General features: G+C 37.2%; 2 protein-coding genes and 1 long non-coding RNA gene across 5 annotated transcripts in view; 1 reads left to right on the forward strand and 2 right to left on the reverse strand.

The window, feature by feature from the left end:
- The window catches only part of LOC149034124 (uncharacterized), a 45,085-nt gene that overhangs the window by 11,968 nt on the left and 6,677 nt on the right, over positions 1-26,440 (forward strand). The window lies entirely within an intron of this gene.
- On the reverse strand, positions 7,770-14,271 carry LOC113679809 (tripartite motif-containing 13). Of its 3 annotated transcripts, XM_089193460.1 has the most exons (4): positions 14,067-14,271; positions 12,030-12,143; positions 10,352-10,546; positions 7,770-9,714 (listed from the first exon to the last, which is right to left on the reverse strand). In XM_089193460.1, exons 3-4 carry the CDS (start codon positions 10,532-10,534, stop codon positions 9,019-9,021), a joined length of 879 nt encoding a protein of 292 aa, XP_089049586.1. In that variant the 5' UTR covers positions 10,535-10,546; positions 12,030-12,143; positions 14,067-14,271; the 3' UTR covers positions 7,770-9,018. The 3 variants fall into 3 exon arrangements, with proteins under 3 accessions (XP_089049586.1, XP_089049584.1, XP_089049585.1); XM_089193458.1 differs by lacking the exon at positions 12,030-12,143; XM_089193459.1 differs by lacking the exon at positions 14,067-14,271 and having other exon boundaries at positions 12,030-12,288.
- On the reverse strand, positions 18,728-21,035 carry LOC113679808 (uncharacterized). The gene is made up of 3 exons (XM_089193765.1): positions 20,578-21,035; positions 19,971-20,073; positions 18,728-19,755 (listed from the first exon to the last, which is right to left on the reverse strand). Exons 1-3 carry the CDS (start codon positions 20,898-20,900, stop codon positions 19,567-19,569), a joined length of 615 nt encoding a protein of 204 aa, XP_089049891.1. The 5' UTR covers positions 20,901-21,035; the 3' UTR covers positions 18,728-19,566.

Consider the following 26,440-nt stretch of genomic DNA (forward strand, 5'->3'; position numbering starts at 1 on the left):
AAGACTTGTGAGGAGGATCATCACAATTTACGCTACTCCTTTTAGTCGTTTTCGACCTCCGATTGTTGATGCAGGTTTTGTGTATGCTCTCTAACAATTTTGATGCTATTTCCGTGGCTGAATGATTCATTCTGTCTGGAGTTTTGTAGTTATTATGACTGGAAATATCGTGCGCATCACTCGCTGTGCATTGACGCTCGTCTTCACGTCCATCACACGTCAAGAACTCCATAACTTTTTCACAGTTTCTCAGACTTCGTCGTTTATGTAGTGACGACTCTGATTTTTCCGAAAAATCAGAGGCAATGTGCCAGTTTTTCGATAAACGTGGCTATCCTGTTTCTGTCGTTCAAGCGGGCCATCACCGCGCCCAACAAATTGATCGACAGTCAGCACTACAAACGGCTGAGAAGGAAAACACTGACCGCATTCCATTAACTCTTACATTTCACCCTCACAACCACGCAGTTAAATCTATCATTCTTAAAAATTTTAAATTACTCCAAAAAGATTCAGAGACTGGCACTATCTTTTCGCTACCCCCACTTATTTCATTCAAACGTGACAAAAACATAGGCAACTTTTTAGTCAGGAGTTCATTTCAAACCAACGACCAACCTGAAACTTTCAAATGCGCTCACGATGCAAAACTTGTTCTTTCATTCATAATGTAGAGAAAAGATCGAGACCCAAGAGATCCATTAAGATCACTGATCACTTTACGTGTACTTCCGCCAATGTTATTTACTGCCTAACTTGCACTTATTGCAATAAGTTATACATCGGCGAAACAGGAAGACGACTAGGTGACCGATTCCGAGAACACCTTCGCGACATGGAAAGAAATGACAAGGACGCATCCAAACCAGTCGCTGGACGCATTAATCTCCCTAATCGTTTTAAACAGCATATGGCAGTTTGCGGCCTTTCCTTGCATCTAGACAGTTCGGAAAGCCGCAAAACACTAGAACAAAAATTTATCTTCCAAATCGGCACCCTTAATCCCCACGGAATCAACGAGCGCTTTTCATTCCACAAATTTAATCCTTTTTTCTCGTCATCATATTCCCACCAATGGTGTAGCTCCACAATTCCTCCAATCGCTCTGACGAAGGGCTAACGCTCGAAACGTCAGCTTTTTTATCCATTACGGTGGCTAATTTACTTTTTCAACTGAGTTGTTAACACTAAATTACCCGTCATTGCATTAGGCGCCTGGATTTTAAAGTTATAACATTTTTTTTTTATCTTCCGTCTCAAGATTCTATTTCCGTCCGTGGAAATGTATTTGTAACTCGAAAAGTCTCCCTCTTCAATTTGTCTTGGTTGCATTTATCATATACTTTATCACTTCCTTCCAATGATCCCAAACTTACTCCGCGGATGTACTAAGTGTCCAATGAGTGTCGAGCACGTCTTTATATCCAGGAGTAAAGATTGAATTCTACATTCAACTGCAAAAGTTCGGAAAGCAGAGTATTAATCAACAAAGTGGAAAGCCACCTTAAATTATTAACAAAAAACCGTATACGACCAATTAGCACGTTACCCCCCCAAAACACAGAAAAAAGGGATAATTCAATCTCAAAACGATTGTGGGATACCTTATCGACTTAAATAAATCGCAATGTAAGAAAAAAATTAAGACTTACGCCCTTTGAAATATGTCGTGACGAACGATGACCACTTGGTCGATTGCATATAAGAGAACGGTAAACAAACTCTTTAAAAGGAAAAAAACATTTCATCGGATATGTGCGAGTTTTTGGTTGTATTTACAAGTTTCTGTAGAGGCAGGCGCACAAGCGGCCGGTTGTTATTGTATTCGAGTGATGCCGCAAATTCTCAGTATACTAGAATGGATTCGAGTGATGTTGCTAGTTGTTAGAGTATCGAAATGGGGGAGGAAATTAAATCCATATTGAGGTATCGGCGGTATCCAATCCATGACTGACAAAATTTTGTGTTGCATGCATGTGCATCATTCGCTAAAGATGGAATTGCACCTTCCTTCCTCCAACCGAGATAAAATCATATGCTTTCACGAACCATGTAATCAGTTCATGCGGAAAAGTGCGGAGGCTTTCTTTGCAGTCGACCGAAAACAGAAGACGAACCATAGAAGAGAAAATAGCTTTCCATTGGATATACGCATTTTAGTTGTTATGGTCATGTTGCATCGTCATGCATGCTGCAGAGCTGTCTGATTTAAGTTAAGTTATCAGGAATCATGATATTTGCAAACAGCACCATATTGTTGGCTTCATGTTTTGGTGCTTAAGAAATCAGAAAACCATTATCAAAAAATCAAGATTCACAATAATGTAATAAAAAAGACAAAGGAATGAAGAGGATCCACTAAGAAGTTATCAGTCACCTTAGATCATCACCAAAAACTCGTGTTCGATAAAAGTCACTCCATAAATAAAAAAAAAAACTATAAGCAAGTATGTCCTTTGAATTACTTAATTCCAAGCAGAAGTTCGGAAGTTGACTGGAGAAGACAAATAATTTGTTATGGCTCATCTGTTTGAGCTAGCTAGTAAATCAATGACTCACAAAATTATCTAAAGATATTAAAGGAAATAAAAGGGGATTTGATAAATTTTCTCGACCCAAAACTATAAAATGGCCGTTTAAAACTGGCCTTGAGCGGATGACCGACCCTGTATAGCTACTTCGCTCTTCACTAAGTGTATAATACAATGTTGCAAATGTATTTACCTCAAAGTTTATTTACTTGTTGTTCCTGTAGATACGACAGAAGCTGAGGCAAAATAAAGTTTATCTTTCGGGCGACTAGCCCCTCCTTTTCGTTTTGTCCCAAGCTGATCGGTGTAAATGATTAAATGCCCTACTCCAGAAAAAAGGCCCTCTAGCAGGCATCTGAAGTTGTCCTTCTTGCTCTCGAGTTTGCAACACCAAACGAAGACTTGGGGGAAGGGAAAGGTTGTACGAGATATGCCCGTTTGCGCTTGAGTGATGATGAGGGTTAGTAATTACGGTAATTCGATCTGCAGTTAGAGGCTATATTTGGAGTGTTTTTTAACTTAATAATATAGGAAAAAGAAAAAAAAGTTTTTCGTGTATACTTTCAGGCGAGTTTTAAAAATCTTATTTTTATAAGTGATTAGCATTTCTGTCAGTAATTAACAAGTCACGCGTTTAAAAATTTTGGATCTGTCTCAGCCTGATCAACTGTGCACCTACTCCTCCCCTGACCCAACATTGACCCTAATTTATTATCAGTTGACTGTTGTTGAGTTGGGGAAGGGGTAGGTCCAGAGTTTCTCAGATACTGACATTAATACAAGGTTTTTACCTTGAGTATTTTTTCCTCTTTTACATGGTGAAGTCAGTTTTAACTTCTAAAATAGCGAAATTTCACTTTAAAGCCATTTGCAAAGTCACGTCATTAATCGATATGGACGGGGGCAATCTTTCACTCACCTGTGATGGCAAAGCTGGTTCTGGGGGTATTAGCATTAGCCTACTGGAGCTAAGCTTTCACGCTCGACCAAATCCAGATATTTTGTGTTTGGATTTTATTTTGTGGACAAATATGAAGGGAACGTGTACCTAAAAGTGTTCGTATAATGTGGTTACCTATGTCTGAGAAAGTGTTGCAAATGATTCAAAGAAGGACATTGTAATTACCGAACGCACAAATGTACCTCATCATGGCAGAGGAAATGTCTCAAGTTTTTGATACATTTAGAGGTTTGTTACTCTCACGAAAAGTATGAGCTAGTTATGTATAGCAGTTATGTATGTGGAGTAGCAAGTAGTGGTTTTCTTCTCGTTTAGCTTTTTATCATAAGTGTCCTGAAAATCCTTGGGCAATTGACTTATTTGCAAGTTCACCGTCTAAACCTTTTATAGTTCGCCTCCTGAAATATAACTTCGCCCTTACCTCTACAGGCTCAACCCAGAACATGTCAACTTATTTCTTAAGGGAAAAACGTATTCCTTCTCTCTCGAAATCATGATGAATTTTAATCCAAATGCAATGTTCTTTTTTCTGAGTCAAACGCTTGATGAAGGAAACATCCTTCATCGCTGTGAACGCTCTACTTCAAACGAGTGACATCAAAACAAAAGATTAAAACATACAAAGAGACCAAATGAAACAAAAATAAACCTTTGCTGACAGTGTGCAGAAAAAGGACTGAACTACCCAAATAACGAATTTTTTGGGATTAAAATTTTCATGAATGTTGCTTTGAGTACATGTAAAAAAAGCCATCATCGAGATTCACTTTTCTAAGTGCATATGCCATGAGAAAATTTGGGCAATGAATGAATTAAACAGAGTTTGAATGTAAAATCTGAAATATTTTAACCTGCAGTGGTAAATGAAAAACTTTTAAGTCATTCCTGTCATCAGTTTAAGCATCATAAACTATTCGCGAAACCAGGCGAATGTTCTGATCGAGTTCTGGGATTTCAACATTGTATTTAGCAATTGAAAAGGAATAAGCGGATAAAATGAAAAGGAATAAGCGGATAAAATGCACCTAATTTACAAAATCTCTTCATATTTTATGATCAATAACCAATTAAATATGATCTTTCTAAAATTATTATTTTTCTTTACTGAATCATCTCCTTTAAGCTGGCACTAAAATTTCAGAAGCCTTCCTTAAATAAAGCTAACATCCGAAGAAAATCAGTTGCAGACAGGTAATTATCTTTCTGAGAGGACACAATTTGTCGAATTTAATAACGTTAGATCTGCCCCACAGGGGATTCCCTGTGGGGTGCCTCAAGGTTGTATTCTTGGTCCCTTATTTTTTATCCTGTATGTTAATGATTTGAACAATGCTTCCCTGCTTGATGCAATCTTGTTTGCTGATGATACAAACTTATTTATCTCCCATAATGACCCTGTTTACCTAATTAACACATTAAATAGAGAATTAAACAAATTGTCAACCTGGTTTGCAGCAAACCGGCTCTCCTTGAATTTAGCCAAGACTAATTTTATGGTATTCAAGCCTTGGCAAAAGAAACAATCCTTTGAATTTCAAGTTTTCATAAATGAGCAGCCTATTCTTCGTGTTTCTGAGACCATGTTTTTGGGTGTTTTATTAGATGACAATTTGACCTGGAAATCGCATATATCCTTAACAGCAAATAAATTATCCAAATCTATAGGTATTATTCATAAATCTAGGTTTTTTCTCTCTACTCACTCCCTTCGTACTTTATACAATTCTATGATCCTTCCATATTTGTATTATTGCAATTTAGCTTGGGCTGGTACCTATAAGTCAAACCTTCAAAGAATTGTAACCTTACAGAAACGTGCGTTAAGAATAGTAAGCAATTCTACATACATTGCCAATACTGGCCCTACTTTAAAGGAACTTAAACTCCTAAAATTTCATGATATCCATTCGTTTCAATTAGGTACTTTTATGTTTTCATTCGAGAACTCTACTCTCCCTTCCAAATTCAATAACTTTTTTTTACTGAATAGTCAAATCCACAATTATAATACTAGGAATGCTCAGTCCTTCCGTTTGCCACTGTGCAGAACGAACACCAGGAAGTTTTCAATTTACTTTCAAGGTCCAAACTTTTATAATTCGTTAAATTCTGACATAACTAGTTCTCCCTCCTCCGCTTCTTTTAAAAGAAAGCTTAAGGAATTTCTTCTCTCTAAGTATTAGCTTCTGTAAGGCAGTAATTCTTAACTAACTTACTTAATATGTGTGTGCGTGTGTGTGTGTGTACGTGTGCGCGGTCAAAGTTAATTACCATAAGTCCATATTGTAATTCTAATATAAGATTAGTTATTTTAAGTGAGAAAGCCTGACTTGTTATAAGCCTCGTGGTTTCTTCAGGTTTTCTCGCCATTTATTTTCTGTCATCAATTTTCTTCATTTTTTTTTCCATGTGTAAATGTCGTATATGGCAAATAAATATTTTATTGTATTGTATTGTAAAAAATTATGGGCAAACTGATCACAATTTCATAAGTTCCGAAAAAATGATAATAAAGCAAAAACAACGAAGAAATTAGCCTGCACGATTAAGATCTCAATGTACAAATCAGTGGTCTTTCTTTCCTTCCTTAAAATAGTAAATTTCACAGTTTTCAACTGAACGTGACAATTCAGTGATGTTTGCGAAATATCAGCATATCTTCATCGTGTTTCTTGAATGTGATCCCCTCGCCTGTAACAGAGAAGTCTTTTTTTGAATCAATCACGAAATTCCAGAAAACGTATTCCTTTTTGACAGGATGTGAGTTTCTTCGTTTCGCTGTACGTCACATGGATATTAAGCATATCAGACATCCTTCCAAAAAAAATTCAGAAGGAAAAGTCTTAAGATTTCGATTATAAACTTCTTTCACCTTCCATCTTTTCCTTCTTTTTCTTGTAAGGTTGTCCTTTCCATCTCCCTCGAAAACCCAAAAGACACATAGCCCAAGGGCTGTGAGGTGTTCGTGCCCTCCCCCCCCCCCCTTCCCCTTTGTAAGCTTTTTTTATCGCATTAGGTAAAACACGGCATGGAGGTCGAAATAAAAATCTAGTGGGTACCCTATGTTTGACCTAGTGTTACCCCCCATTTGAATTATCTTGGCTACGCCCCTGTAACTGTGGCCAAACTAAATTGTGTCCCATCCTCTCACTATTAGGGGTCCTTGTGTAAAGAGTGGTACCGAATGGAAAGCAGGAAAATAAAACAACAACAACGAAAGTGCATTTCCATTTCTTGCAACGTAACGAAGGCAACTTTAATGACAATCAAAATTCATCTATACTTGGGTCGAATGGTATCGCACAGGTAAGCGTTACTTTTGCCAAAAATAATATTATTCCCGATATTCACAATTTCAATATTAAAATGAATAATAATAACAAATGAAATATTTGAAACTAATGCCCTTTTTGAAGTTAACTCCAAGCAATCTAATATTCTTCAATTCGCTCTGACGAGGGGTAAACGCTCAAAACGTCAGTTTTATGAACTTTTACGGTGGCCAATTTACATCATCAACTAAGCTGATGAAACCAAATTATCTTTTATCACATAAACTTCCGGCCCTGAGAAAAGCCATAACAGCACACGTGAAAAAATATCGTATTTTTGCACGTGTGTTGATATACCCAATCAGCTGCTGACACGTCACTCGCATTTGGTGCCACTCGGTCAGGTTGATGAATGAACGGAAAAGCCTTTACGATTCTCAATACAAGTTGTTTGTCGGAGCTTCCTCGAATTATGGCGGCTAAAACACTAAAAAATCTGTATTGCTAACAGGCAGTGAGGTTCAAACTTTCCTAGAGAAGGAAGAAAACCAATATACTAAAAGAAAAATCGCAAGTTACGTATTCAGTGGCTTTGGTGTTAGCATTTCTCTTGTGTTCAACTCGACATCTCACTAGTCCGCTGCGCTCACTCATGAGCTGTGCGCATTCACAAATTACGGAATACCCAAGGGATTGCCTGCTGGCGCTGACCACACTTTCCCTACATAACTTTTAGCATCATCTCAGCCATGGAGCGCTTCCTAGGTTTCTTATCAGTCTTGGGAAAGGGTCATGATCGATACCTTCACGAGCTTTGTAGTCCCGTTTGAACAAAAGTTGTGACGTGAGAGTGAAAGAAAGAAAGAGCCAAACGAGATGCAGCCTTTTTTTTAAATGTCTAATCTTTTTTCCACAGTCTGGCTTTTTGGGCTCTAAATTTGTTTCGAGAGCAATTTGTAGTGTTTTGTCTCACTGGATTACATAGTATCCTCTGAAACAAAATGTATATTCAATTTAGTATTCATATTTACAAATAGTCATACCTTAAAATAACGAAGACAGCGATAAAAATGGAAATATATACGATTCATGCTGATATATATAACTCCATATTTTACAGTGAAGTGTATTGTTATTTTAAGAAAGTAGTGCCTAAACTGTATTCGAGGGGCAGCATTTTTTGAAAAGTGGGTTACACCTCGTCAATCAGCGAGTAATCACCAAACTGTCATGTCGACCTCTACGCCATGTTTTACTTGGTGTGACAAAAAAAACTTACAAAAAGGGGGTCATGGGCACCCTTGGACCCCCACCTCTAGCTACGCCCTTGACGGGATTAGTTGAAAACACTCCGTCTTTGTCCTAAGCATATCTGTGCTATGTAGGGCTGAGCTCAAAACTATAATTAATGCAACTCATTAAAAAAAAACACCTTTTTTATCGTAGTCTACTTGTGATTATTTTTAACGTGTTTAATACCATACAATTTACGAGAACTTGAAACCCAAATTTGTTTGCTTAGAAGTTCGCAGATGCACACTCTTCATATTCAGCGATACAACATATTTAAACACACACGAGAAATATCATTAAATATTGCTTGCATAACATGTGATTGATAATAGGAAATATATAAAAGGGAATTTAATCCTTAAAGTTAGAAATGAGACAGTCTATAATGTGATAAACTACAGGTACCGCTGTTTAAAGCAACGGAATAGCTGCCAGTAAATACTACTTTGATAAACATTTAATTTGACAGACAGTAAGTACATATAAATGGTATTTCGATTCTTATAGTTTCACATGAAATAACATTGAATGTGGCAACTATGTGCACCGCTGTTTTAGGCACCGAAATATTGCTTTTATAAAAAAAATTAATGCGAGCGGCAACGGAAAACATGATGATATTTGGATCCTTATGGTTGAAAATGAAACACTATGTTAATTGACAGATAAAATATTTTAAATGAGGGTGGCAAAAAGGTTGTGCTGATCCCATTTCATGCACGGATTTTCAGAAAAATTCACGCATCACGCATATGAATAAAAAAGGAAAACCTAAAATCTGTCTTCCTCTTGAGGATTTCACGGGTGGCATATATTTAATGAGGCAATGATCACGTCTCACGCTGGTTAATAAATTCACGAATCACGCTCGCCTTTCTTTAAAATGGTTACATATTGACTTTGGCCTTAATCACGCGACACGTGTAAACCATTTACCACCCTCGTAAATGTGTACCACTGTTTAATGCAAAGAAATAGCTTCCATTTTATTAATCACATCCAGCATGTGATCGGCCCCAAAGTCATATATCGTCTGAGGGGTTGGCTGTAAATGGGGCAAAACACTGTTAATATCACTGAGTTGTTTTAGCATATCGTTCTTTGCCAATAGGGCATCTTCGTCGCTTACTTTAGCCAGGAGGTGTTCTATAACCTCAAGTCTACTGCTTGCATACTCGAGTGAAGCTTCGAAATAACTCAACTCTGCATGAATGTTTTCCTTCTGGGTCTTTACTTCTCCTTTAAGTTCATCCTTCATGCGTTGCTTTTCTCCTTTTAGGAACTGAATTACTTCATTAAAGAAGCCGTCAATTTTGTGGTCGACCTCTCGCGCGTTTTGATCCAGACTCTTTTTCTGCTCCTCAAAAGCACCCATAGATCCTTGTAAAGCAAGGACTTTTTCTTTTGATTCCAGCATGGCATTTACTATCTTTTCTTTCTCAGCGGCAAATACATCTTTAGCAAAGTTGTACTTGTGATCGCGATGATCAATTAAAGCGCAGTCTTGACAAATCAATTGTTGGCAATTCAGGCAAAAGAGCTTGAGGATTTCGTCCTCGTGTTTGTTACAAAAGGGCTTGGAATTTGTGCGTCTGAGATCCAGCAGATGATTTATAATGTAGTTGGACGGAAGTTTTGCGACATCGCCATTGAGTACCTGAGGAGAAAAGGAAGCAAGACTAATTATGGACATTTCAGTGAATGGAAAGGAAAAGAGAATATAATATTTTGTTGTTAAGAGGCTGAAAGGCGAATTGTGTGCTCTTCTGCAAGCCCCTTGAGGATTTCGTTTAGACCTTGTTGTGTGCAATAGCTTTGTAGATATTCGATAAAAATTTGTGGAACGTCTTGTCGAGACCCATTGCACGTTATTAAAATGAGATACGTAGTCAAACTCTCTTAAATAAACTTACTGCAGAAAGTAGACAACTACTGATTTCAAAGTATGCATTAACTATCGTGCGCAAACAGTAAAGGAAAAATGTTTCAAACCACAAAGGAGGGCCATAATCATTTTGAAATTATCTTGGAGAAGAAGATGAGGCATCCCAATACCACCCACATATTGACGGAGGCCTCAATGAAACTAACCCCCCCCCCCTTATTTATTCGGATCGTCATTTTATAGTTTCTTGGTGTGCAGTGCCTAAAAGGGATTGTTCAATTTTAAAGTTTTGCATATTAATATTGTTGCACAATATGGACCTGATTTCCTGGCTTTTTGTTATGCAATACGATACAACGTCAATTGGCCATTAAAGGTCCGTTTCCCTAAATAATTTCTGGTTTCATACCTGACTTTTTTCTCTGCATACGGGACACCTGATAATGTATCGTTTGTGGACTCGAGTCACTAGTCCCTCCAGGCATTGTTTGCAGAAGATGTGTTGACAGGTCAACACTTTTGGCTCCGTAAACTTTTCGAGGCAAATTGAGCATTCAAGATGTTCTTCTAAATCGTCCTTCGAAGTGGTCATCACTTATATCAGCTTTTGAAAGAAAAGATTTATTCATAACACATTCATTAGGAATTAAAAAAGCTTTTATGTTTGGGTCATAGAGAAACAACCCAAGAAACCTTCGCGTTTTTTTGACTTTTAATGCAATTGCAATTCGTCATGGAATACCGCTGACAAGCTCTAGGTTAATTCAATGTTGCCTTTATTGGAAAACATAAACAGGGGGCTTGCAAGCTAAATAACAGAACTTTTTCTTCAGCTGCATCCAGAGCTAAAACAAAGATAAAAGCCACATGGGCAAACCTAGGTGACCAAAATACAGCAAACACACAAAAAACGTGTCTAGTTTGTGTTTCATTTGGGAAATACGGGCCGATCGAATCAATTTTCTTCTGCAATGAGATATTTCCCTGATTTCACACGATCATTTTACTAGTGATCAGGATACAAGACATTCGCCCTCTATGAAAATACGGTGAAGAATTAACACGTTTACTGCGTTCACCTATGTTTTCATCCCTCATCTTTATCATAATAACTTCAGAAGGTGACACTATCTTTTTTGCGATAAAAAAAATTCCCAATTTAAATAATTTGGCGACCATACTGCTAACAGAAAGAACCAAAATGACCCTGGGCTCGATATTGGTATTGGCCGAAAGATCACCTTACTTCGGGCCAAGTGGCCTGACGCGCGAGAAGAAGGATACAGTTTTGGAGAGGGTAGACCAGTGATCTGGGTATGTAATACTGTGTATGTAATATTAATTTAGCATGCGAAGTTCTATCAATCTAATGAAATGTTGCGAGTACGTAATCAGAAATCGCGTGTAAAAAACTGGGCTTAACGCCAATAACGAGATTAAAATGACAATAAACAATACAAATAAACCAATACAAACTACGTTAAAATACAAAAGTTTCGGTACAAAAATTACAAGAATTTGGTGGCTGGTTAACAGCCCATCGCTCCTAACTAAGTGGTGAGCGTTCTCTTGCATCCGATACAATATGGCATTTAAAACTCGACTCAATTGAAAATACAGCAATACAACAAATTATCTGTCTGTATACTTTCGCCTAATGCTGGAAAACTAAACCCAGACAAACAAAGTTACCAAGAAACCCACCGATCGGTCCCGCTTTAAAAAATGAAACGACGAAAGTTCACCAAGACTACTCAAAAATTTACAAATAACTGATTACAGGGACGCTAAACTCCGATTACAAAACCAATAGAAATATAAACAAACAGATGAACATGGTAACTATGTTCGTATCTCGGTTCACTCTGAAATTTTTAAACTAATCAATAATCAATTGAATAAAAATGAGTCTTCTAGCTAGTGTCCTTAACAAACCAACTAATTAGCTAATAATTTCTTCTTTTCAATTATTCCCCTCCCATTATAATTGAATTTTGAGAGGTTTGCCACTGAAAGAGTCTGTGGACAGGAGTTTGTGTAATTCTAACGGTCAAGGCATTTCAGTTAACATTATGCGCAAGACTTACCTAAAACACTTTGACTTTTGTAAACCGTAAATACGAAAGTCTCGATTATCAATCCGACTGGAAAGGGAAGAGTCTACCTACAGCTAGGTACTTAGCAAGTAACCTCTTCAGTCACTGAAAGAAGGGAACATGCTGGTTATTTTTTTCCGTGACACAATAACAGACCTTATGTAACATCAGGACGGCGACTGCAATGAGAACTCAACGAGATATCAACCGAGAGAAATGTTCCAGTTAAATCATCATTTCCCTTTTTATTAAATCCTGAATTGCTGAAAAGGAAGTTAAATGCCGGTGGTAAATGTTTGGACGCTAATGTCACGTCAGCATCGCCTCCGTATCAAGTTCGTTTAATTTTTATTATTTTTAATTGATTGATTTAATTGATTTTTAAATGTTGAACAAACTTCTAAAAATATTGTTTTCAGACGCCATTTAGTTCAAAATTATTTGGGTTTGATCGCTGAACTTAACCAAAGAAAACTGACCCGACAAAATATTTTGGTCGATCAAACAAAATTCGATCTGCGTACTTTTGTAGCGGTGTTTAGGCAGACTGTTGGACCATTTCATTCAAAAGTTCTAACAGATTTTCGGTGCTATCCGCTAGCTTAGCCTATAAATCACAGAAGTATCTAAATCTACTGCAACCGCAGTATTGAAAGTTTCTGCAACCTAATACCAACACGACTAACTTTACAATACTGATGCCTGACTTGCTTTTTAATGACCTGATTCCCCAAAAGGAGCTAACTATGAAATTCTACAACAGCGCTAACTACTCATCCCTCCTCTCACAAAACCTGAAATTTAGCTTGTTCCATATCATCAAGCGAGCGTTGACAAAATTTTTTGGCAGTTTCCGCTCGAAAGTCTGATCAATAGAGAGGAAAGCTGTAGTCATAATGGGTTTACGTAATTGCTGGAAAATCAATGAAATGGCCTGTAAAGTGCTTCCTGTTTTGTTTTCTTTGGTTACTTTGTTAAATCCTGAATTGCTGAAAAGGAAGTTCAATGCCGATGGTATATGTTTAGACGCCGCTAATGTCTCGTCAGCATCGCCTCCGTATCAAGTTCGTTTAATTTTTATAATTTTAAATTGATTTTTAATTACTGTTTAAACTCCTATTGATAAATGTTGAACAAGCTTCTAAAATACGGTGTTCAGACGCCATTTAGTTCAAAGTTATTTGGGTTTGATCGCTGAACTTAGCCAAAGAAAACCGACCCGACAAAATATTTTGGTCGATCAAACAAAATTCGATCTGCATACTTTTGTAGCGGTGTTTAGGCAGACTGTTGGACCATTTCATATTCAACAGTCCTAACAGATTTTCAGTTCTAACCGCTAGCTTAGCCTATGAATCACATAAGTATCTAAATCTATCAGTTTATATTAATCAAATTCGAATTTATGTAAAATATTTCTGTTCGCCAGAGAGTTTGTTTACAATCCGACCTGTAATTACAATGCAGCACTTTGGAACGGTGAAAGTATGCATGACGCTGAAAATTTGATTGCGTCAATTAAAGCTATAAATCGCAAGATAGAAGACATCTCCCGAACGAAGTATACGTTAAAAGTTTTCATAACACAAACCATGCATTTTGATCTTGTTGTGATACAAAGTACTTGATTTCCTGTTTTGCTAAAAGGGAAGTTTTATGCTTCACTGATAATTAACGTATGCGTTGTATTTTCGTCTTCTTATCTAACCTTCTGCAACTGCCATAACATGACGTAGGAAAGACATGGACGATAAAGTTAGAGCTTGAGTTGAGTGTCGCCTAAATTCCATTTGAGTTTGAGCAGAGAGTTAAGTTTGCTTCTCCATTGTAGTTGGTCTTATCCTCACGATATATTAGATATATAATGCAGATAAATATAATCAAAGATCAAGTTGGATCATCGTCATATTAATCGCTTTGAAATTTTGTGATTAAATCTGAGCTAAAATTCCTTGATCTGGTTGGCTGGAGATGAATTTGTATGACTTTTCTTCTTAGTTGCAACGTATATTGAACGCTCGAACTCACCTACGTTGGTCCACGTTGTCTCAATAAACTCCTTTCGATAAAGCTGACTTGCAAGAAACAGAGAAGGGTCCAGATATGTCCCATTATATTACGTGAATTATTAAGACTTTCCACCCTTTTTCCTAGAAGCGTATTTTGATCCTGATGTGCTGAAGGAAGTTTCTCGACTTTCCTTCCCCCATTCCCCCGCTCACCTTCGCTCAGTGGGTTGATGCAGGAGGGGGAGGAGAGTGGAGAGAGGGAGGGGAAAAAGGGCCTTAAAAACGAGTTTGGGAAATTTCCACTGGTGATGATGACTTTACTACAACGGCATAATCTTTTTGCCGGTTTTCAGACGCTTTACGTTCACTTTAAAACTATCTTTTGAAATAATTTTAAGCAGGCTCTTCCAAATTTATGATCAAGCGTAATAAAACTACAGCTTTTCCTTTACCTCCAAGCTAAATAAAGAGGGAAGAAACTTGCTTACGAGTCTGTTAACTGGGGGAGATAGGGATATTAATTTTTGGACGTTTTTCGGATTTATTTTCTTTATTGCTTGCCTTAATCAAAATAATGAGGCAATTGCTAACACCCACTGAACACTTACCTAAAACTACTCTACTGCTAACAAGTACGAGAATTCGAGAATCCTACAACCACGGTAGAGGTACTCCCGAGGAGCACTAGTGACGAGTTTCCGAGTCGGGTGATGACCGGAAATTGTTAGCTATTGCAATATGGCGGACTATTTCAGTAACACCATGCGCAATTTACCAACAGTCAAGCATAACATGCTTTACACGTGAAAAATACATTGCTCAGTTTAAATCAAGGAAATTTCGCTCAATTTTGTGTGGCTGTTTCCTTCACCCTCGTCGATCTTCAGTTTCTTGTTCAGCAGAGTTTGAGCTTAACACCGTAGCCGCTAAGATCTGCGCTTGCAAAGATAAACAAAATTTATTAATAGTATGGCCACTATAATGCCCTTGTCGTAGTGCTACTGGTTGGAAAGATCGCCACGATGAAATTTCTGTTGTCTTGTACTTCTAGCCGGTAGGATCTCATGAGGCTTAGAAAATACTACCGGCTAGAGGTACAGCTTTCATATTTAGTCAACTTTGCTAATTGTTACCACAGTTTGCTTCAAATTTTACTTTTTCTGCACTCCAGATTAGTCTTACACTTCTTTGAATCACAATTTTTCATGAATACGCATACACTTATTTATTTTTATATGGTCCTGTACCTTTAGCTGGTAAGATCTGAAGGGGCTAGCGCTTTTAAAATACTACCGGCTAGAGGTACAGCTTGCATACCCAGTTGAATTTGCTCAATTTCTATTACGATTAGCTCCACATTTGACTTTTTTGCACTCCAAATTAGTCTTACACTCCTTGGAATCATTTTTTACAAGAGTACATTTACATTAATTTTTGAAAATTTGCTCTTGAACCTCTAGGTGGTCGGATCTAAAGAGGCTTAGAAAAGACTAACAGCTAGAGGTACAGCTTGCATATTTAATCAACTTTGCCCAATTTTTACTGCAGTTTGCCCATTTTACTTTCTGCACTCCACATTAGTCTTACACTCCTTGGAATCACTTTTTACATGACTTCATTTACATTTTGTTCTCTTTTACTTAGTCTAAAAACCTCCAGCTGGTAGGATCTTAGGAGGCCTAGAAAATACTTGAAGTACAGCTTGCTTATTTAATTGACTTTGCCAAATTTTCTTACAGAGTGCTTTTCAAAATACTTTTTGTCATTACATTTTAATCTTATAGTTACACTTCAATCATTTTTTTCAAGAATACCTTCTCTCCTTGGTCGCGTACCTACCACCTACCACTGCTTATTTGATAGCACAGCACACAAGCTGTGAGCATCAAATGACTCTCTATAGGGAATCAGCTGAAACTAAAGCAGGCATTATTTGACAATAAGCAAAGGGTGTCTGGTTGGTGTTAAAACAAGATAGATAGATAAGATAGATGGTTTATTTAAATCACATCGCAGCCCGAAGGCTGAATTAAGTAACTTTTACAACTTTTAAAAGGACAATAATAATCTATGATAAATCTATGTTAAATATAATGGTAAAAATGTTTAAATTTGTAAAACTTTTTCATCCTTGAACTAAAATTTAAGAAATAATCTATGTATTATGAGAAGATGCGTTGAATAGCCGGGACATTGCGAGTATGAAAGTGTTATTTGCCTTATTGGTGTGAAAGCGCGGTAAAACAAAGGGACGATTGTATCGAAAATTATAAACAACATTATTTTTCTGTGGCAGTAATCCATGTAGCTTATGGTTGGGGTCGGCTACTATGGCGTCAAACAGTTTAGTGCATAGCTGACTATGGTGTTCGGTTATTGGCGTTATTCCCAAAACTTCGCAGGCTTTGTTGTAGCTCGTGCTGGGCAAAATTATCGATAGTGCCCTTTTCTCGATATGTATGAGCTCGTTCTTAAGGTACTGCGGAAGCGCGTTGCATAAAACCGGAACTCCGTAGTCTATCGTAGATCGAACACACGAAAGATAGAAAAGAACTAGGTCTGAAGGAGGTAGTCGGGCCCGTTTCAGCTGTACAAGAAAGTATAGTTTTTTGCTGGTTTTCTTTACTAACTCGTTAATGTGGGCGTTCCAAGTTAAGTTGTCGAGTGACTCCACAACAGTATGAGACTAACATGGAATTTAGAAAGGTTTTTTCCATAAATCAAGAAGTAAATGAAACGAGCTAAATTCACCCTAAACGTACAAAGTACCTCTAGCCTGTAGTATTTTCACTACAGGCTAGGGTAGGCAAAGTCCACTGAGAATGCAAGCTGTACCTCTAGCCTGTAGTATTTTATCAGCCCCCTAAGATCCTACCAGCTTGAGGTTAAAGACCAAATAAAAATAAATAAATGTATACGTATTCCTGGAAAAAATTGATTCAAACGAGTTTAAGACTAATTTCAGTGGAGTGCGGAAATAGTAAAATGCGAAGGAAACCATCGTAATAATTGTGCAAAGTTGACTAGATATGCAAGTTGTACCTCTGGCTGGTAGTATTTTCTAAGCTTCCTGAGATCCCACCGTCTAGAGGTAGAAGACAATAGAAATTTCATCTTGAGGATCTTTCCAACCAGTAGCACCATGAAAGGGGCATATAGTGGCGATACTATTCATAAGTTTTGTTTACCTTTGCAAGTGTTGTTCTTAGCGGCTAGAGCTTTAAGCTACGACTCTGCCAAACAAGGAACTTAGGATCGACGAGGGCGAAGGAAATAGCCACACAAAATTTGGCGAAATTTCCTTGATTGAAACTCAACAATGTATACTCCACATGTAAAGCACGTTCTAATGTTCATATCTGGTTGAATCATATCGCTTGACTGTTAGTAAATTGCACATGGTGTTACTAGAATAGTCCGCCATATTGCAATAGCCGACAATTTCCGATAATCACCCGACTCGGAAACCCGTGACTAGTGCTCCTCGTGCGTACCTCTAGCCGGTAGGATTTAGGCACAACCTACAACCACAGAACCCTCGTTTCCAGGGTCTCTCTGGCTCTAAATGAAGGGAAGAAGAGAGACCCTGGGAATGAGGTTGCAACCACAGTATTGAACGTTTCTGTAATCGTAATACCAACACGACTAACTTAACGATACCGATACCTGACTTGCTTTACAATGACATGGTTCCTCAAAAGGAGCTAACTATGAAATTCTACAGCAGCACTAACTACTCATCCTTCCTCTCATAAAACCTGAAATTTAGCTTGTTTATATCTTCAAACGAGCGTTGACAAAATCTTTTAGCAGTTTCCGCTCGAAAGTCTGATTGATAGAGAGGAAAGCTGCAGTCACAATGGGTTAACGTCACTGCAAGAACGTCAACAAAGTGGCCTGGAAAGGCCTTCTTGTTTTGCTTTCTTCAATTATTTTGAATATTTTTTATGCAAGTCACAATCAATGTCTTTTTCTTTTTGCAGAACAATTTTTGGCTGGCATTTTAGGAATATGTGCTTTGCATTTGTTGAAGTCACGAATGTTTGAATTGGTGTTTCACATGAAGGCAGACACGGAAAAAGAACTGTTTAATTAAAAGTTTGTATGATAGGATGGCAGTAGAATTAGGTATCAAGTCTTTAAGGGGAAAAGCAGGAATCCTATTAACTAATCAGATGCAATTCGATAAATGAAGTTTAGAGTCATATAATATTGCAACAAATGCAGGATTGAAACAATCAAACTTTTTAACGTGGGCAGGGATTCGAAGTGCAATTCCTGGCCACTTGAAATTTTTGGATGACAATAGCAGAAAAACTGGTCTATTAGAATTTTGCTGCGGGAAAAAAGTGTTTGATCCTGTGCTATGTAAAAGTAAACAATTTTACGAATTCCTCATTGCAAAAAAGGGAATAGTATCAAGAGGCTTCACTAAATTGAAAAATGACTTTGACTTAGATGATATTACTGTGTCAAAGGTTTTTCTCAATTTGCTGTCAGTTTCATCGGAAACCTTTATTAGCAAAACAATCTACATACCTGCACCATACACAAAATAAATGTGATAAGGAACGTTACTTTCAAAGATACATCTTTTGTTCTGGATGACATCGACGTTTCCCATATTAAAAAAAAAAGCAGCTGTCATTTTGCCGAATGATTAATGAATGCCTTGTAAAGTTTGTTTCTAACTTATAATTATTCAACCTCAGAGGCTTTTAAGGGTGTTTGATGATGAGAAATAAATTGGCATTTGCAGATTTACTGCACTAAGACAAATTTTGAATTAACGTCATGTTTAGACTGGACTTCAGTCCGTCACGGTTCTCCCAGATTCGGAGACGGGTTGGGTACCAGTATCAACACAAAGACGGGGCCACACTCTATTTTTGATTAGAGAATCTGACCACAGGTTGTTTCACAGGCAGCCCAAGCTCAAGTCTCACTTGTTCAAATTCTCAACGGTTCTTCTAGTAAGTTAACACCGAGTCACACAACGCGTGACGCTTTCATGAATTAATCGTTTGCTTTTCCTCGAGACGTGAGCTTGGGCCATCTGTGGTTGCTTTAACAAAGAAATAACCAAGTGTTGACAGCTGAAGCGACCAATGGATTAATTCGACACCAGTTGTCTCAGAAACAAGCCAGAAGTAACAACTCTTGAATACTATTTGTGATAAGAGTAATTTTTTTTACTTGATTAAAAACAGATTAACGAACGTAGACGGTAGTCTCATTTAATATTTAAGTGCTTTATCTCCTTTCCTGAATTTTTTATATCTAAATGATGATATCATCTCAATAACAAAATCGAATATGGCATGAAGAAAATGACGGAAGATAAAACGTTATCAAAGCAGGTGAACGTGAACTGCTGTCTCTTGATTAATATTTATCAGATACATATTTGCTACGGAAAACATGTTTATGGGTTTATGCTTCCCAGGCGGATCAAAATGGTCAAATAGTGAGCTGACTTCACTCGGAACACCCACCATTCTTCTGCTGTGTAATTCAGTTTAAGGTACATTGGCGATGAATAGAATCTCAGCATTAGGATATTCGGGCTTTGAATTTTTCATCAAAGTCACTTTTCCAGTGTAGTCACATCCCACATAGCAGCCGGTTTTGTCGTGTTTGAGCATGGTGTAGCTCCAGAAATACTCAGGCAAAAAGATATCGCTTTCGACATTAAGCGAAGACATTTCCTTGCAAAACGGAAAGTATCTTTGAATTAGAAATAATTTTGATTTAGCAATTAATGACGGACAGATCGAATGACTGACTGAATAAATTCATGAACGAGCGAATGAGCGGGTGAGGAAGTGGGCATAATTAATTATGAATGGATAAATGAATGATCGTGAGTGAAGCTAAAATGAATGAATGAAAGTTGAATTGTATGAATGAGATAACTCCTTACTTTGGTTTGGATTTCTTGTCCGCATGTAATTCCTTCCATTGCATACTGCTTGTTTAGCTTTTTGTCCGTGAATAGTAATAATAATAATAGCCTATTAGTAAAACTAAAAACGAAACAAAACAGACCTAAACCAAACAAAGCAATACAAACAATACAAGACTCATTAAACTAAGTGTCTTAAAAATCCTTAAGCAACTGCTAGTTCACTGCCTAAACCCCTAGCATTCCATCTAGATGATATGTTCTAGGCTTCTGCAGTAAAGGAGAACTTGGCTGTTTTTTAAGAATCAACCTACAGGTATTTCTATTTTACTTTTACTTTTTTCTTAATCAAATGCTTAATCACGGAAACGCTTTACGTCGCTGTGAAACACTACTTCAAACAAGTGCCAGGATTAAAACACAAGATGTGCATGTTGTCATTGCTCAACATGGTAAAGAATTTGTTTGTCCATAGAGCTTTGTCATGGATTTGCTGTGAAACTTGTCTTTGTAGAGAGCGAACTTGCTATAAGGCGAAACCTTCTGAACCCATGTTAAAGCCTTAACGCGCTAAATCTCAAAATCACCAGTATTCGAGCTCTAGAGATTATGATCGAAGTTCCACGGATTAATTAGTTTTCTAATTAATTTATAAACAATAACACTAAAGGCTATAAGAATCAGAAACAACGCACAACGCACCTGTACCTCCTTAATGAGCACGGTAACTTTGTGGTCATCATCAAACTTGAATTCATTTTCTAATTCTGTGAGATCTTCAAATGTTTTATCATACCGGTGTAGCTTTACTTGTTCTGAAGTAACATTGGCAGGTAAAACGTCGGAGAATCGTTGCAAGATCTCAGAGATGAGTCCTTGAACATCTACCCCTTTCTGATAGGAAATGATTCTCTTTGTATCATTGTATGTCACATGGATATTGACCATTCTTGGAGTCTAAAAATTTAAAGATTACATTAGAACAGTAGAGCAAAATCGAGTTGAGAGAGAGATGGTCTCCATAAGGAATTCAACCTCAGACCTTCTTATATTCTCATAGTAAACTCTCCAGGTTCTTCTTTCCTTTCAGAGAACCACGAAATGAAAGGGAAAACCTGAGACGGATTAGCATTCCTTGTAGATGATGTGTTGGAAGGAGCACTTGGCTGTTTTTTTTAGAATCAACCTGTATGTATTTTTATTTTACTTTTATTTTTTTCTTAGTTAAACGCTTGATCACAAAAACACCGCTATATCGCTTCAAACGAGTGCCAGGATTAAAAAAAGATTAAAACAAACAAAGATACCAAATAAAAAAAACAACAACAACAAAATAAAATAAGCCCTCAACCGTCAACACCCTCCCTCCCCCCCCCAAAAAAGGGAAACAAAAACAAGAAAAAACAGACCAAACAAACAAACAAACAAACAAAAAACGAAAACAAATTGTTGAAAAGAGGGAAATCGATGTATTTGAACCTAGGCCGAAACTAGATTTTGTGAGTCTGTAGAGTACGAGGGAAAATGCGAGAGTAGAGGGAGGAGTCTTGATTTCATATGAATCCTAATTTTAACATAAACGCAAATTACTCTTACTGGAACAAAACACTGTTCCTATTCAACCTTTGTATTTCTAACGCCTGCTTCTTTAGTGCTCCAGCAATAACCACAATACTTTTTGCTCTCAGTGTTGCAGAAAAAGGACTGAAGTACCCAAATAATAAATTTTTGGGGGTTGAAAATTTTTCATGAATGTTACTTTAAAAACATGTAAAAAAGAAAGCTATTATCGTTATTCCCTTTTCTAAGTGTATATGCCATGAGAACATTTGGACAATGAACGGATTAAACAGAGTTTGAATCTAAAATCTGAAATCTGTCATCAATCTAAACATAAAAAACTGTTCGCAGAACCAGGCGAATGTTCTGGGTTCTGGGATTACAATATTTTATCTGGCGATTGAAAAGGAATAAGCAAAGGATTCAGGTACTTATGCAGATAAAACGCACCTAATTTATAAAATCTCTTCATATTTTATGATCAATAAAGCACTTAACTATGATCTTTCTGGTATTATTTTTTTATTTACTGAATCGTATCCTTGTAGCTGGCATTAAAATTTCTGAAGCCTCCCTTGAATAAGGCTAACATCTGACGAAAATCAGTTGCACATAGGTGATTTAAACCATTATGGGCAAACCGTTCACAATTCCATTCACAATTCCATAGGTTCCTTCTTTCACTGAAGCCAAAAAAAAGAGAGTAAAACAAGCAAAAAACAATGAAGGAAATAAGCTTGCACAATTAAGATCTTAATGTACAACTCATTGTCCATTTTTCTTTTAGATAGTAAATTTTACAATTTTCCACTGAACGTGACAATTCATTGATGTTTGCGAGAGACTTTGTCTTTGTGAGGGGAGAGGAGGGGGGTTGGAAATAAGAGATTGATGCTACTAAAAAAAATTCAATAAAATGTAGCAACAAAACAGAACAGAAAATCAACACTATACGAAAGAAAACAACACAGCTGAACACAACAACACGACAGTAGGAATATAACAAATTAACTCAGCTCGACTTAACACGACACTATACAACACAGCAAAACAACAATACAACTCAAAAAAACATAACCGAGCCGAACCGAACACAACAAAACACAACATAACATAATTATTTGAATGATTGCCGTCAATGCTATAGCACATGCCCATCATATTTTTCCCCCTAGAAGAGAGCTCTGAGTATCAAAATGACCATTTTCAAGCTAAATATGCAAAACTCTAGACAAGGTTTCTCAAAACCCCCAAAATTAGTATTTCTTTGGTATTTGGTATTTCTGGAGTAAATATCAATTAATATGATTATCATCAGATAAGAGGGATGTGGCAAGAAATGTCAAAGATGCATACAGTAACATTGCTACGCTTTTTGTGTCATGGACTTCTGGCCTGAATTGCGGCTCACGTTACTCTTTAAATAAACAGAATTATTTACTACCCCCCTCCCCCCCCTCCCTGCTAAAACTTCCACCTCAGGCTACTTTGTCATTGTTTGGAACCCTCTCTAAAAGCCCAGTATTGCTCTGGCTGACAGGGCTCCAGAGTTGATGAATGATATTTTTCTGGATTTTTGCGGGTTTCAAAAACACCTAAAAAATCAAGAATAAATTTGTTTACACAACAGCCCCGCAGAAGCGTAAAAGCATAAAAGAAGGTTCGAAAAAGTAATGATTAAACAAACAAGCAAATAAAGCAAACAAAGAACCAAAACAAATAAAAGAGTAGATTGTGTCTGTTTTCATCGATGTGGAATACAAAATTCTGCAGATACTGAAAAAATATCGAGCCTGCTTAAGGAAAGAAAAGAATTAAGAACACATAACGTGTAACCGCAAAGGAATAATTTTCCTCCACAAGTGGTAATTTATTCCTTTATTTTTTGAAGTTAATTGTGTGCGAGGGCTTTCTTTGCCAATCACGTAGATAATTGAGAGCGAAAAAATTGTCAACCATTAAATGTGCAAACCAGCCGTTAGCATACTTTGCGCCTAGTTTGGAACGCCGTAACACTCTCTGACTCAAATCAAAGTTGGGTTAGAAATGACTGCATCTTTTGCATCAATTGCTTTTGAACACTCAATACTGTCACCCTCATAATTAAAGACTATTTTTAAGCAGCATCTGAGGTTGGATTCACGCATATTTTTTTATGATCTCGACTCGTAAGTAAATTTTTTTAGGAAATTGAGTAAAAAAAACTGAACGAAAGGCCACATTAAATTTGAAGCGACGAGCGTGTTTCGGTCCAGATGAATTGTAAATCTGTGAGTCAGGCTGTACGGTATTCTCCGAGGCATATTAAGAAGATTAAATCAAAAAATTGAAACACACGAGCAAACGTTTTCATCAAATAAACCAAGATTTCTTAGGTTAAGTTTATCATCATACAGCAACTTGCTAGTACTTACCGTGAAACGAACACCTTCTCCCTTTTGTGAGGAAGTGAAATGAGGGATCGAAGAGGTGTAAATAAAAGTTGCTGGCAAGGCAACCAGTTTCGAAACCTAAACTGTAAAGGCACCTCCTTAATCGCTCTTAGTTTTTTCTTATTCACGTTTCCACAACGGTCATCCGCTGCCTCTTCCCTAAAAAATCGCCTCACTGGATAACTTAATCGTCGAAATTTTAAAGCTGTTAGTTGTAATGTCAGTTCGTTTTGGCCAATTCTCGCGTGACCAGATATGTTAATGATATGTCAATATATACACAAAAGTTGTGAGGTGAGGGTGAAAGAAAGAAAGGGCCAGACGAGATGCAGTCTTTTTTTTTTATGTCTGATATTTTCTCCACAGTTTGGCTTTTTAGGCTCTAAATTTGTTTTGAGAGCAACTTGTAGTGTTTTGCTTCACTGGATTACATAGCATCTTCTGGTGCGCCTGGTTTGGAACGCCGTAACACTCTCTCACTCAAATCAAAGTTGGGTTAGAAGTGATTACATCTTTTGCATCAATTGCTTTTGAACACTCAATACTGTCACCCTTATAATTAAAGACGATTATTAAGCAGCATCTGCGGTGGGACTCACGGATATTTGTTTATGATCTCGACTCAAAGATGCGTAAGTAAATTTTACCAGGAAATTGAGTAAAAAATACTGAACGAAAGGTCACATTAAATTTGAAGCGACGAGAGTAAATCTCTTATGGCATGTTAAGAAGATTAAATCACAAATTGATATACACAAGCAAACTTTTTCATCAAATGAGCCAAGATTTCTTAAGCCCATCGCTTAAATTATGAGATCTTAGTATCATTGAACTCAGTTTCATCCGGTCAGTGGCGGAACTTGAGGAGGTACATGCTCAAGAGGGAAAATGTTTATGAAATTTCACTCGGGATCCAAAGCTATTACATGTTCATCGTCAATAAACAAGCTTACTCGCAAACTCGCGAAAAATCAAAGCTAATCTGATAATGACTCTTAAAAGGAAACATTGTTTATCATATTACATCATCTAGCAAATAGAATCTGAAAAAATGTTCGAATAGAACCGAGAGGCAATTGATAATGCACTCTTTGAAAATGAGTTAAATACACTGTCAAAACAAGAATAGTATTAGAATAGTAGAATAGTAAAACGAGAATTGGTATTCGCGAAACGGATCTGATAGAGCTCGTTCTAAAGAATCACCATTTAAAAGGGCGTTTGAGCCTACAAAAGTAAGGTTATCATACAACAACTTGTCAGTACCTACCTTTTTCCCCGTAGTAAGGAACTGAAATGAAAGCAAAGAAATGTAAACAAAAGGTTGTTAGCAAGGTAACCATGGAAGCAGAAGCCGGAACTGGGAAGACACGCTTCCAGAAAGATCCGGCTTCTGCTTCACGCTACTAACTATGCATAAACTAGAAGACAAAGAACAAAGAATGCAATCAAAACAATAGATCAATAAACATTTCAAACAGACGCCGCCACAATAACACGTGTGGGCGCGAACGGGCTCATTTACAATCTACGCAATACCCAAGGGATTGCCTGCTGGCGCTGACCACACTTTCCCTACATGAATTTTAGCATCATCTCAGCCATGGAGCGCTTCCTAGGTTTCTTATCAGTCTTGAAAGGGTCATGATCGATACCTTAACGAGCATTGTAGTCTCGTTTGAACAAAAAGTTGTAACGTGAGAGTGAAGGAAAGAAAGGGCCAGACGAGATGCAGCCTTTTTTTTTTAATGTCTGATATTTTTCCCACAGTTTGGCTTTTTGGGCTTTAAATTTGTTTCGAGAGCAATTTGTAGTGTTTTGTTTCACTGGATTACATAGCATCCTCTGCAACAAAATGTTTATTCAATGTATTATTTATATTTACAAATAGTCACACCTTAAAATAACGAAGACAGCGATGAAAATTGAAACATACGAGTCATTCTGATATATATAACTCCATATTTTGCAATGAAGTGTATTGTTATTTTAAGAAAGTAGTGCTTACATTATAATCGAGGAGCAGCATTTTTTGAAAAGAGGGTCACACTTCGTCAATCAGAGAGTAATCACCAAACTTTCATGTCGGATTCCACGCCGTGTTTTACTTGACGTGACATAAAAGGCTTAAAAAAGGGGGGTCATGGGCACCCCTGGACCCCCTACCCCTAGCTACGCCCTTGACGGGATTAGGTGAAAACACTCTTCTAGATCTTTCTTTGTCCAATGGATATAAGGTTGCATAAACAAGTGGCGTGAGAAAAGGACACATGGGGGATGGGAAAGGGATAATTATTACTAGGATATGCTTTTTTTAGTCACTTGTATCTCTTTTTAAAAATATCACAGCCGTTATGTTTGTCTAAAGATGAGGAGTAGATAAGGAAATTGTATTTGTATTGTTTCGTCGGAATGTGAATATCTAATTAACAGATTTGTGATAACAACCACAAAAGGACAATCAACTTGCTCAACTGTCAGATAATAGGTTTAAAA

Source organism: Pocillopora damicornis, chromosome 14, assembly GCF_964200805.1.
Source record: "Pocillopora damicornis chromosome 14, jaPocDami1.2, whole genome shotgun sequence".
Lineage (NCBI taxonomy): Eukaryota > Metazoa > Cnidaria > Anthozoa > Scleractinia > Pocilloporidae > Pocillopora > Pocillopora damicornis.